Source organism: Gigantopelta aegis, chromosome 2 (assembly GCF_016097555.1).
Source record: "Gigantopelta aegis isolate Gae_Host chromosome 2, Gae_host_genome, whole genome shotgun sequence".
In the NCBI taxonomy this organism is placed as follows: domain Eukaryota; kingdom Metazoa; phylum Mollusca; class Gastropoda; order Neomphalida; family Peltospiridae; genus Gigantopelta; species Gigantopelta aegis.
Window position 1 is genome coordinate 19,233,271 of NC_054700.1, and position 13,831 is coordinate 19,247,101.

The 13,831-nt window shown below is 36.0% G+C and overlaps 1 protein-coding gene across 2 annotated transcripts in view; it reads right to left on the reverse strand.

Annotated features, from left to right (window-relative positions):
• Positions 1-439: 439 nt before the first annotated feature.
• The window catches only part of LOC121382406 (ubiquilin-1-like), a 38,722-nt gene continuing 25,330 nt past the window's right edge, over positions 440-13,831 (reverse strand). The window contains exons 13-16 of one of the 2 annotated variants that reach the window (XR_005959170.1): positions 11,155-11,392; positions 9,252-9,336; positions 4,310-4,414; positions 440-3,549 (exon numbers count right to left, since the gene is read on the reverse strand). Coding sequence is in view for 1 of the 2 variants with exons in the window: in XM_041511977.1 (XP_041367911.1) it covers positions 3,488-3,549; positions 9,252-9,336; positions 11,155-11,392 (385 nt within the window). In the remaining variant the exon portion in view is untranslated. The remainder of the gene's footprint in view (positions 3,550-4,309; positions 4,415-9,251; positions 9,337-11,154; positions 11,393-13,831) is intronic. The other variant, XM_041511977.1, reaches the window with a different exon arrangement.

Genomic DNA, 13,831 nt, shown 5'->3' on the forward strand with positions numbered 1-13,831 from the left:
TTCAGTGAAATTAATGTGTTGGCCATCAAACTTATTTGGTGCCACTGACAGTTGCAGCCTTAGATGTTCATCCCATTACAATTTAAAAAAAAAAAAAAATCAGATAAAATGTTTTAAATAAATCAGATAAAAAAAAAAAAATCAACCAACCTAAAAGCATTTCAATTTTTTTTTAAGTAATGAATTTAATGAATAGCATTATTTTTTTAAAAACATGAATTAAGATGCACTTTTATAGATGTAACTATAAACCAAGTTTTATTGATGTAGCTTTGTAGCACTTGTAGCTTGTGAGAAAAGGAGCTAACTGCAAAACTTTAACGTGGAGATAAATGCAAAGGTTAATGCTTTGGTCACCGACAGAAAAGTAATACCTATACCTCGCTTGATCATCTGTCTTTGGATTTCAAAAGAACCAACAAACACTAACAATTTTAAATAAATTTCATTTGCATTTAATTATTACCAATAACATGAAAACATCAGATAATGAAACAAATACAACTTCAAAATCTTAAGCAGCATTCAGTTAATGATTTGTACACTGGACTTGTTGTTTCTTTTCTTTTTTCTGGGTTTTTTTTTGTTGTTGCTTACCCTATGCTTTAATAATGATTCACTATATATATGCATGATCCGCTAGAATAACATTTTAAATTACGTATGTACAGGCCAGAACATTTGTGATACTGCAGGGAACAATAATTCACACAAACTATCATTCTTGTTTGTATTGGTTACACAACTTTAAATTAACATGAATAGCCAACAATCATTCTTGTTTGTATTGGTTACACAACTTTAAATTAACATGAATAGCCAACCATCATTCTTGTCTGTATTGCCACTATTGGTTACACATACATGAATAGCCAACCATCATTCTTGTCTGTATTGGTTACACAACATTAAATTAACATGAATAGCCAACCATCATTCTTGTCTGTATTGGTTACACAACTTTAAATTAACATGAATAGCCAAGCACCATTCTTGTGTGTATTGGTTACACAACTTTAAATTAACACGAATAGCCAATCTAAAAATATAAGTCATGAAATTCAGGGATCATCAGAACTTTATTCACTATGCAAACGTAATTCATGTAACCGGACAATTGGTTAGCTAGGTGAAAATGATTCACGTGAACAGTTCTGGAATATCATCCCCTTTGTTGTAACCTGCAGCATACATATAGATATACATATACGTGTACATATATATATATATATATATATATATATATATATATATAGACATTCCTGAACAACAGCTTGCAAGTGACAATGACAGATAATATCTAATATTATGAGCTGTTCATGAATTATTGATCACATGGGGGGGGGGGGGGGGGGGGGGGTGACGACTCCATAATCATGATTATTTCACACCTGGTGGGTCTGCCACATTTTACTTAATGCATATTTGGCTTAGACAAGCATTCTGTAGAATTAAAATTATGTCTTGCCTGCCATGACAATTTTGGGTACACTGTGCCAGGCTCGAAACTCGCCAAAACATATGGTGGCCCACAAAATAATAATGGATGTTGGCAAATTAAGGTAAGCAAACTATGAACCACGAGCAAGATTTTAATGTGGAGTAAATATATGCAATACAAATATTAATAGTGGCTCATGTGTTATAGCTCTAAAGAAGATCGCACAAATAATATTGGGCAACCAACGCCATTATTTTTTAATATTTAAGTCGCCCAAACAGGACATTGGTTGACAAATGCCGTTTTGAGCCCTGCTGTGATGAAGATTCATAGGTGATACTATAAACCAAATTTGACTAAGCTAGGACTTGTAATTTGTGAGAAACTGATCTAAAAGCGAAACTTTATTGCTAAAACTCTCAAAATAAAAGTTAATGCCAATGCCTCCGCCACCATTGAAAACGTAATATCTATAAATCTGGCCTTTTTACTCCATGAAGGTGAGACAAAAAGGTTCATTTTGCTTGTGGTGAAGATATATATATAATACATAACTCCATAACTGTAATAAAAACTGAACCTGGCTAATATTTCATATCAAGACTATTTTATTCTTGAAATAAGTTTAATCTGTCATGAGACTAAATCTCGCTTGGAAAATAAAGACAATATAAAATGAACATGATTTTAATATATGCACATCATTATGCATGTTTAACAAAATTTGGATAAAAGAAAGGAAAGAAAATTTTGTTTAATGACACCTCAGCACATTTTAAACAACAGCTTTTTAATGTCAAACACTGCTTGATCACTGCACAAATTGGTATGACAGGAAAATTATATTTAACTAATGACACAGTTCACACATTTTTGATGACAGTGACTTAGTATCCAGGATAATATTATGGTTATTGCGACAAGACGAAACCAACTGCTACCACATACAGAACAGCAGTGATCTGAGTTTTCCCAAGGCTGGACAGCATATACATCATCTTTTGATACATCACACTGTAGACTATCCAACAGCTTTTGATACATAACATTGTAGACTATCCAACAGCTTTTGATACATCACACTGTAGACTATCCAACAGCTTTTGATACATCACACTGTAGACTATCAAACAGCTTTTGATACATCACACTGTAGACTCAAACAGCTTTTGATATCACACTGCAGACTATCAAACAGCTTTTGTTACATCACACTGTAGACTATCAAACAGCTTTGGATATCACACTGTAGACTATCAAACAGCTTTTGATACATCACACTGTAGACTATCAAACAGCTTTTGATATCACACTGCAGACTATTTAACAGCATCACGTCTTGTACTATTGTATCGACAACCAATTTCACAAATTCATATCCAACTAAATGTCACGGAACTTCTTTTATTTTTTTTATTTTGATTAAATCATTAACGATGTTTATAGTCAATTAGTAATGATTAGCAACTACTGTTAATTTTTTTTTAATTGTGCAGCAATCTCTGAAACCTGTGTAGCGAATCGCAATGCGATACTGACGAAGATGTTCTGTGAATGTTAGTACAACAATCAACTAAATTAACAACTAAATTAACAGAGTCGGTTCATTTAATAAGGACAATTTTTCTGTCAAGCACAGTAGGCAAAAGGGTAGACAATCCAATGAAAATTGGCATGCAAAACATTTTATATGGATGATGAACTTACACAATGCATGTACATAACATGCTCTTTAAATATGATTTAGTATATTTCAATTCAATTTACTCTGCTTAATATCTATCCACGGATGAAGTTGAAGAAACTGAATCGGCCTGTTCCACAAGAAAATCACAAATATTAAATAATAGATGGCGTTCTGTAGCTGATTTCCATGATTTGGGATTTTTCGTCCAAAATACTTTAGGAAAAAGCTGATGATGACCACAAAGCACAACAAAGTAACAGCCACAAAGTGATTTCTGCCGAGCCAGCAGATTTCAAATAACAGTTGTTTTTTTCCCTCATGAACACCGACGCTGTAAATAACAGTCTCTGAAAAGGACATCATCTTTGCTGTAACAACCTATCGATGGCCGCATTAACGTCTCCCATCGTCGCAGTCAGAGCTGAAACAGACGAAACAGAGATTCACATAATTAAAGGAAGGAAATATTTTATTTAACAATGCACTCAACACATTTTATTTACGGTAATATGGCATCAGACATATGGTTAAGGACCACACAGATATTGAGAGAAGAAACCCTGCTGTTGCCACTTCATGGGCTACTCTTTTCGATTAGCAACAAGGGATCTTTTATATGCACCATCATATACATGTAGTCAGGATAGCACATACCACGGCATTTGATGTGCCAGTTGTGGTGCACTGTCTGAAGCGAGAACTTATAATTAAAGAGATGGTGGTATTTCATTGACAATATTTGATATTAGTTTTGTTTGATCAGATGCCATCGTGTGTTCACCATGATGATAACTGCAATACTCAATTTAGTGTTAGAGAAAGGAAAGGAATGTTTGTTTAATGAAAGAAAGAAATGTTTTATTTAACGATGCACTCAACACATTTTATTTATATATGGCGTCAGACATATGGTTAAGGACCACACAGATTTTGAGAGGAAACCTGCTGTCGCCACTACATGGGATACTCTTTCCGATTAGCAGCAAGGGATCTTTTATTTGCGCTTCCCACAGGCAGGATAGCACAAACCATGGCCTTTGTTGAACCAGTTAAGGATCACTGGTCGGTGCAAGTGGTTTACACCTACCCATTGAGCCTTGCGGAGCACTCACTCGGAGTTTGGAGTTGGTATCTAGATTAAAAATCCCATGCCTCGGCTGGGATCCGAACCCAGTACCTACCAGTCTGTAGACCGATGGCCTAACCATGACGCCACCGAGGCCAGTGTTTGTTTAATGACACCTAATCATTGTAGTCAAGAGCTGAAACAGGCAAAACCGAGATTCCTGTAATTAAAGGGAAGGGGTCATTTCTTTAACAATATTTGATATTTATTTAATCAGAAGCCATCATGATGATGACTGCAACACTTAATTTAGTGTGCAAGAAAAACAGAGAATGTTCGTTTAATGACACCTCAGCACATTTTTAAACTAGTTATTTCATGTCTATTATATTTATTACGACACTTGGTCTAGAGTGAGAGGAAACCCGCTTCTGCCATATACACTTCTAGCATGGAATGGAATGGAAAATTGTTTAATGTGCACATTCAGAGCAAGCTGTTGTAGCACACACCTGTCCTGGGCACAAGTACCGGCCTCAGCCGGTTCCTCGGGCCAGGACAGGAAATGTTGGGGTGGTTGAAGGAGGGATCGGCTGCACTGGCAGGTGCAAGGAAGCACCAGCAGTCCAACCGTAGTTTGTAACAGGCGCGGGTGGTATGGTGCTATGTAATTTGGAATGTCCCATAGGATTAAGCCAAAGGGAAATGAGTGTGAATTTTGATGAAGGAAGTTTGGCGCAAGCATACAAGCTACTCCTGTTAAATACAAGTAGCAGCAAGAGATATATTATATGCAAAGAGGCCCAACATATACCACAGCCGTTGATATAGCAGTTGTGGGATATTGGTTTGACTGATCACCAAAGGGAATCGATTCTATCACTCTTCTTACATAAAACAAAGTTAAAAGTTTGTTTTGTTTAACTCCCATTTTCTCTCTTTCTCCATTGCAGTTCAGGTGCGCAAAAAATAACATAAAAAAAACATAATCGACTGCCAACATGTGAAACTTACAAAATAAAATCAGACACTGCATCAGTATTGTTTCTCTGAAGAAATCTGGTCCTTAGTCTCGCTTAATGCTAGTGTGCACCGTCCTTAAGAAACAAAATGCCTGGAAGGTGCTGCATGAACGGAATGACAACGTGTCATGATTTCGTCTCTGTAATGCTGAGCATTCAGATTCCCATGCATGATGAAAATGAGGTTGTTTTGTCTCATGTCATGAATTCCTGCCTGTACCAGGATGCCACTACCACCACATCCGTCACGTTCAGTGCATGAGGGACGCAGTATCACTGGCAATGCCCAATGTGTGCAGACACGTTACTGACAATTTTCTGATTTTCAAGTATGGACCCCCATGCACCATTTAATGACATGACATTCACACATTTCATTTTGTATTGAAAATCTCCTGTTAATTATACTGATAAATGATGCCTCAATTGAATCCAACGTCTGATTTTATTTTGTAAGTCACAAGATTTCTTTTATTTAAGCACATTTACCAAATTGCTAAACTTTTTTCGCTAAGTGTATATTCAATTCTGTATTATAATACGCTTTACAGCTTATCGGTATGAAATACTTATTAACATACGATACATGTACATAAAGATAATCGTGACCAATAAAAAATATACCCATTAAAAATGTACACCATGTATCAGGTGCAAAACAGCACAAAGACAATGTATTTAGTTTGGGACAACAGTATTCAATTAAGAATGGATCACACGCTCAAACTGAGCAATGCCCGTCAAACTTATTAATTAACAATCATCACGGGCATGAATCATCCAGTCTGGTGATGATGTGTCATCAGTATTGTGATCAGACCATCTGTGCTATAATTGGTAACAGCTGTTCCACTGTACTAATGACAATTCCGGTACAGTCTTTCAAAATCCTATTAACCCTGAGTAATACCCGATTGCTATCTGAATACCACATGATAAAAAAACATAGCATAAAATGTTCTGTATAACATTAGTAATGAACATGTACAACGAATGAACATTTGCACTGTGCTTTTATACTAGTTAAAATAATTTAAGGGTAAAAAACCCACCACCACCAAATCCATTTCAGGATGAATTAGGATTGGATGATGTATACTACATCCCCAGTGTAAAATTTTATTTCTTATGTTCATCAAATTATACCCACCATCAGTTTGCTCGGTGGTTAGCCATGCAAAAGATTAAACACTGGTTGGGATCAAAAGTGGTATTTTCTAATTAGTACATTTGTGTAATAAAAGGCAGGAAATGTTTTATTTAACGACACACTCAACACATAATATGATTTTTGGTAATATAGCATCGGACATATGGTTAAGAACCACACAGATACTGAGATAGGAAACCCGCTGTCATCACTTTATAGGCTGCTCTTTCTGATTAGCAGCAACGAGTCTTTTATATGCACCATCCCACAGACAGGATAGTACATACCACAGTGTTTATTACACCAGTTGTGGAGCACTGGCCGGACTGAAATAGCCCAATGGGCCCACCGATGGGGATCGATCCTGGATATATAGGGCATCAGGCAAGCGCTGTAACATTCAGTTACGTCCCGTTCCATTGTGTAATAAAAGTTAAAAGTTAAAGTTTGTTTTGTTTAACAACACCACTGGAGCACATTGATTAATTAATCATCGGCTGTTGGATGTCAACCATTTGGTAATTCTAACACGTAGTCATCAGACAAAACCCACTATATTTTTCCTAATGCAGCAAGGGATCTTTTATATGCACTTTCCCACATATAGGACAGCACATACCACAGCCTTTGATATACCAGTCATGGTCATTCTAATACTGTTTGAACCTTAAATTGTTATACGTCGTATATTTTTGTGTAGGTTACAATACTGGATTAATAAAACATAAAATATCACAATGTTATATGGAATAAATTGTCTTGATTGTAAAATGTAGCAGAAAATAACAAGTGCTGCAAATATTGGAACTGTTAGCAGAGTAATTTTACACACAATTACTGCTTGGAAACAAACTGTCAGGTGTAGATATTATAATCCAATTAAAATTAGCTCCACTATTACATGTGGATCTAACAGCAGCCAGTTGGAGCTCATGTCCACCAATCAAAACCTTACTTGCAGAATCATGCCAGTGATTTAAAAATAATTTGTAAACATCCCGAATTATCCTGAGGGTATACGACATGTTTCGTGTGAATTACGAATGCCTTAAAATATGTTTTATTTTATAAAATAAATAATTTGTAATGTAAAACTGAAGACTGATTTAGTTTTTAGTTTTTTTAATAAATAAATAATTTGTAATGTAAAACTGAAGACTGATAACCCATCCCGTATGTATTGGTATGGTTTGCTGTACTGCAGCCACTAAAATAGACTCGCCCGATATTTTTTGAATTTGTATGCTCCCAAATAATGTTATAAAAGGCGAAATGCGACTGGTCAATATTTAAATTATTATTTACAGACGAAATGTTACTTGGACATTGGAGACTACGCAGTGTTGTTAGCAATCTGATTAAAATTAGTTCTACTGGTCTAAATAAGGCATTTGTAATTCACACAAAACATGTCGTATACCCTCAGGATAATTCAGAATGTTTTCAAATTATTTTTAAATCACTGGCATGATTCTGCAAGTAAGGTTTTGATTGGTGGACATGAGCTCCAACTGGCTGCTGTTAGATCTAATTTTAATTAGATTGTAGATATTAGTTATTGTGTAAAAGGTTTTTGACAAAACCTATATATACTGATGGAAAGAAATAAGGCAACATGGAATTGTAGACCAAATGTAATTCACAACTAGCGTAGTAATGTCTGTATTTCATACCAAGTTGTAATTTGGGATTGAATATGTTCCCAGTCAATTTCTGACAATATATTTCTTGTTGCTATCTGTGTGATCCTTTATTTCTTTCCATCAGTATATTTACATCTGCATTACTCCACTAAAATATACTAGAAAACATCAGTTTACTGTTTCTGTATCACAACCAAAGTTTAACATCTGTTTTGTTTAACGATACTACAACAGCACATTCACCATTCCAGAAAATACAGGTTAAAAATGGGGGTGCGCACTATACATAGCAATAGAAAAAATATTTTTTTAAAATGTCCAGCGATCACCCATGAAAAATCGCCGATCGGTAGTTTACGGTACTTTACAGGTTATTGACAGTGTTCATTACAACGAAACGCCAAAACCCTCTTAAAAATCGCTTTTCACTTGTGATGGTTGTAATAAATGCTAAATAAATCTACAAAAGTATCCATACCTCACCAAAAAGTGCACAAAAATGACAAAACTGGACCGTAAATATTTTTAATTTCCATGAGATTTAATTCGGCCATTTCCGGCAAACCGGAAATATACCACACTATTATAAATTTAGAAATCTCGCGCATTCACGTTAGCCTCGAGAACGAAATGTAATATGCTATATTTTAGTTTTTATATATTTATTAGTCATTTACAGTGTATGGGGTATATAACTTTGTTTTGATTTATGCACGTGTGAGTCTGTGACATGTAAGTACGCAAGTACTAGCCTTTGTTTAATGTGACATGTAGGTCTATGTACTCAAATACCTAACTTAAGTTTTGTTTCTTAGTTTCTTGAATATACCTCTTCTTTCGCTTTTCGTTAATTTTGGTGACGGTGGGGGGGGGGGAAGCGGTACATCTTGCATTTACTGTCGATTTTGTGGTTTAAAAAAATGGTGCGCATTATATTGTGGTTCATGTTTTTTTTCTTGGAATAAACGTTCAAAGTGGGGGGTGCGTATTATACACCGGTGCGCATAATACATGGGAAAATACGGTATCCAAAACACTGAAAGAATGACATATGACTAAAATGTTAAGTTATTGAGTAATGGAAAAACACCTTTTTTTAAAAAGTTGGCTAAATATACTTATATTATTATTTTAGCATACTCTTTTAAAAACCTTAACATCCCTAGCTAATGACTCCCATAGTATGAATTTTTCTATATAAAAAAAAACCAACATAAAAAGAAGAGATTTAAGTTGACTCACCTGTAATATTTGCTTCTCTGTCGATAAAACCCATTGATGCTAACTGTTCTAGTTGTGAGGCAAATCTCTGCTCTGGAGCTTGATTCTATATAAAACAGACACAGGAATTAGTAAAATATCACATCAAACACAAATCTTCAAAGCCACTGACGCTAGTTATACGGAATAGGAAGGAAATATTTTATTTAACGATGCACTCAACACAATTTATTTACGGTTATATGGCATCAGACATATGGTTAAGGACCACACAGATATTGAGAGAGGAAACACGCTGTCACCACTCCATGGGCTACTCTTTTCGATTAGCAGCAAGGGATCTTTTATATGCACCATCCCATAGACAGAATAACACATACCAAGGCCTTTGATATACCAGTCGTGGTGCACTGACTGGAGTGAAAAATAGCCTAATGGGTCCACCGACGGGGATCCATCCCAGACCGACCATGCATCGAGCGGGTGCTTTATCACTGGCCTACGTCCCACCTCTGTTTACTTACAGTGAAGAAAAGTAATGTTTTATTTAATATAACTCAGCCCATTTTAAACTAGCCACTAGTCGGTGTCTAACACATCTAGAGCATTCAACACATATACTAGTAGTTAAGGACTACATGGCAAGGGATCTTTTACATACACCATCCCACAGAGAAGACAATAGATACATGGTTTTATCACCTAAGTTTCTAGACTCCGATAATCGGCAGCATTCTCTACCATTCCTCAAAAGCTATGTGGTTTTTTATTCTCAATTATGGAGTATGAAATTCCCAATCAATGTAAATAATTCTCATTTTGTATTATTATATAAAAAGCCTATTTTTGAAAACAATACTAGATATTAATTTGAAATAAGACAAGTATATGTATAGTATTAGTCTTTTCGAGTCTAACAAAGCTTACAAAGATGTTTTTTTTTTTTTTTTAAATGCTAAAATTCCCAAAATCAAAGCCATGGGTGTCAAGTCAAATTTTAGAAATAAAACCCTGACATACTTGTTAAATTTGTTATACTAGTTGCAGACCACTGGATGCAACAAGAAATAGCCCAATGGGCCCATCAACAGGGATTGATCCTAGATCGACTGTGCAACAGGTAGGCACATTACAAGTAGGCTACATCCCTTCCCCGACAGGAAAAAAGAGCACACTGATTTATTAATAATTGGCTATTGGATGTCAAACATTTGGTAATTTTCAAATGATGTCTTAAGAGAGGAAATCCGCTACATTTTTGTCATTAGTAGCTAGGGATCTTTTATATGCACCATCCCACACACAGGATAACACATACCATGGTCTTTGGAAATGCCAGTCATGGTGCACTGGCTGGAACGAGAAACAGACCAATGGGTCTACCGACGGAAGGAAACATTTTATTTAACGACTTACTCAACACATTTAATTTTTATGGTTATATGGCGTCAGATATATGGTTACGGACCACACAGATATAGACAGAGGAAACACGCTGTCGCCACTTCATGGCCTACTCTTTTCAATTAGCAGCAAGGGATCTGTTATATGCACCATCCCTGACAGGATAGTACATACCATTGCCTTTGTAACACCAGTTATGAAGCACTGGCTAGAACGATCCTAAACTGACCACACAACAAGCGAGCACATTACCACTGAGCTACGTCTCGCCTCCACGAAAGCCACGAAACTTTTCCACTAGGATCTTTTATATGCACCATCCCACACACAGGATAGCACATACCATGGCATTTGGATATGCCAGTCATGGTGCACTGGCTGGAACAAGAAATAGACCAATGGGTCAACCAACAGGGATCGATCCTAGATCGACTGCACAACAGATGAGATCTTTACCACTGGCTTACGTCCCTTCAAAGGAAAGGAAAATTGAAGTTAAAAAAAAAACTATGCTTCTTACTATTGTTCCGCCCACCATCATTTGCACCATCTGCGACATAAGATTGCTGAACTGTTCAGGGTTGCCGGCGTTCACCGCGGTGTCAGTCGTGCCTGTGGAGGGTGTTGTAGTAGTCGGGTTGGTGTTGTTCGAGGTAGTGTCTGTAGCCGCCGTCGGAGATGCTGCTGAGCTGGATGAAGTAGTTGTAGTAGTAGTCGAAGTCGTTGCAGCAGTGGCTGCTGTTCCTGGAGTGGCGAGTCTGTGAGAAAAAAGGAAAAGAATAGTTGTGTGATTAACAACATCTCAGCACATTTTTAACTATGGCCATTTGGTATCTAACAGTGTGCGATTTTAGTTAAACAAATTTAAGTGTTATAACGACTGTATGTTTGCAAATCTTTAGAGCTTGCCATCAACCCAGTGAGCCCTGTCGTGCGTCTACAGTAGAACAGAAGATACACTAAATGTTTTGCATGAAACCATGGAAAAGGTCGCTATTCAAGGTTCCCCAGCAGTTTTGAGATACATGTTGACCGTGTTATTTCGAAGAATCAATATAATTTGTACAAATAATTTTTACAAGCAGTGCAGGCTCATATGCTAGCCAAGCTATAGAGTCCTATATGATTTTTGCGAGTCTCGGGCTCCAAGACTCTCGTCAAAATCGCACATAATATGGTCCTTTTGACATTTAGTCCATAGAGAAAGGGGGAGAACCTGCTACCAAAAAAACAAGAATAATCAAACAATCTTTTATATAATTATTATGCACTTTCCTGTTCAGTTCTTCTTCATTACACTAACGTTCTAAATGTTCTTTTCTTCTTTTTCTAATTTGTTAAACAAACTGATTTTGCAATGAGATACGGGACTAATTAGTCACTTTTGTATATAATGTTCAAGGAACTACTCTACACATGTGAAAATTGGCTAAAACAAAGGTCTTTCCATTGAGAGCCCTAGTGATGTTCCAAGCCTCAATTATAATTTCTGAAATTGTTCTTCCAGTTGATTTAAATGTGTTGGGGTTGGTATTAATTTTCATGTCTATATAAAGAAAAAAATCCAAATAAAATAGATATTAACAAGAGTACCGGTGAGGTACATGATACGCCCGTCAGGAGTTTGATGAAAATCCAAAGCAGGGTTTCTAGAATTTTTATGAAATCCACTAGCCATATGATCAGTGATTTAAAAAATGTACTAGCCACGATTAGAAATTCACTAGCCCTTCTTTAAGTTAATACAATTTTACTAAATAATATTAATAATCAGATGTGTCATATAAAGAGGGAGATAGAGGTTAAAAACACTAAAATTGGGGTGTGTGGTAGGGGCAGAATATTCAGATTTACAAAATAGACTAAACTGCAACATTTGACCAAAAATATTTCACTAGCCGTCGGGCATAGCAATAGTAGCTATTTACTAGCCTAAATTGAATATCACTAGCCATGGGAGTGGGGCAACCATAAATCTAGAAGCCCTGCATAGATATTAATGGATATGTTACGGGTATGATTAAATTCTAATTATGTGAAAGTTTTGCAATGGGATGGATGAACATTTTGTTTTGGACAAACTACTGATGATACTGTATCCCTTGGAGAAGGTGCTGTCTGATTAATGAAGTTACTGTTCTTCATTAGAAAGGGCAATTTTATTTAGCATGGGTAGACTTTAATAAAGTCCAGACTTTAACGTCATGGCAATGCCTTTCAAATAGCATTACGCTAAAGTCTGGACTTTATTAAAGTCTAGACTTTAAGTTTTATAAGCATGGGCCATGGTCCGGACAAGGATTTACTGTTATATGCAGTAGACTGTGAAAAGTAGGTCACAGTGATTTAGTACTAGTACATGACACACCACCATCCCGTTGTTCCTACATGTGAGGTTTGATGGTGCTGTATGCATCTATATGTATGCAAGATATGGTCCGAACAAAAAAATGTAAACGAACGGACGGACAATGCCATACCATAATACAACCCATCATAGTTTGTTTTGTTTAACAACACCACTAGAGTTCATTAATTTATTAATCATCGGCTATTGAATGTCAAACATTTGGTAATGGCGACATATAGTCTCAGAGAGGAAACCTGCTACATTATCCCATTTGTAGCAAGATATCTTTTATATGCACCATTCCACACACAGAATAACATATAACATGGCCTTTGATATACCAATTGTAATGCACTAGCTGGAACGAAAACTATCCCAATGGGCACACCGACAGGGGATTGATACCAAATCGACCGTGCATCAAACGAGTGCTTTACCAATGGACTTGTATACATGAGCGTAATATTTTGATGAGATTCAGTTGAAGTGTGTGATGTCAAACTACATTTGTGCTAATTGCAGTGAGGAGACTTCAGAAATTTGATTTACTGAATTTCAAATTAAAATGTTATTTTAGAAATGTTATAGGATAAATAGAATTCGCTACTAACGTTGTTTAATATGTAAACTATCAATCTCATTTAGTTAATAGGTATTTGTCTCAGCAATGACTCGACAAATATCGATTAACATAGACTCCGTTGATATTTTCTTTACTAAAAAACATTCCTGATGAATCCTCTCCATAAAAAATGTGAATACAGCTTTAAGATATTTTATCATTCTGCAAAAAAATCTAATACAAACTGTCCCGTATAGACAATCTATTGAATGGGTACATGTACCT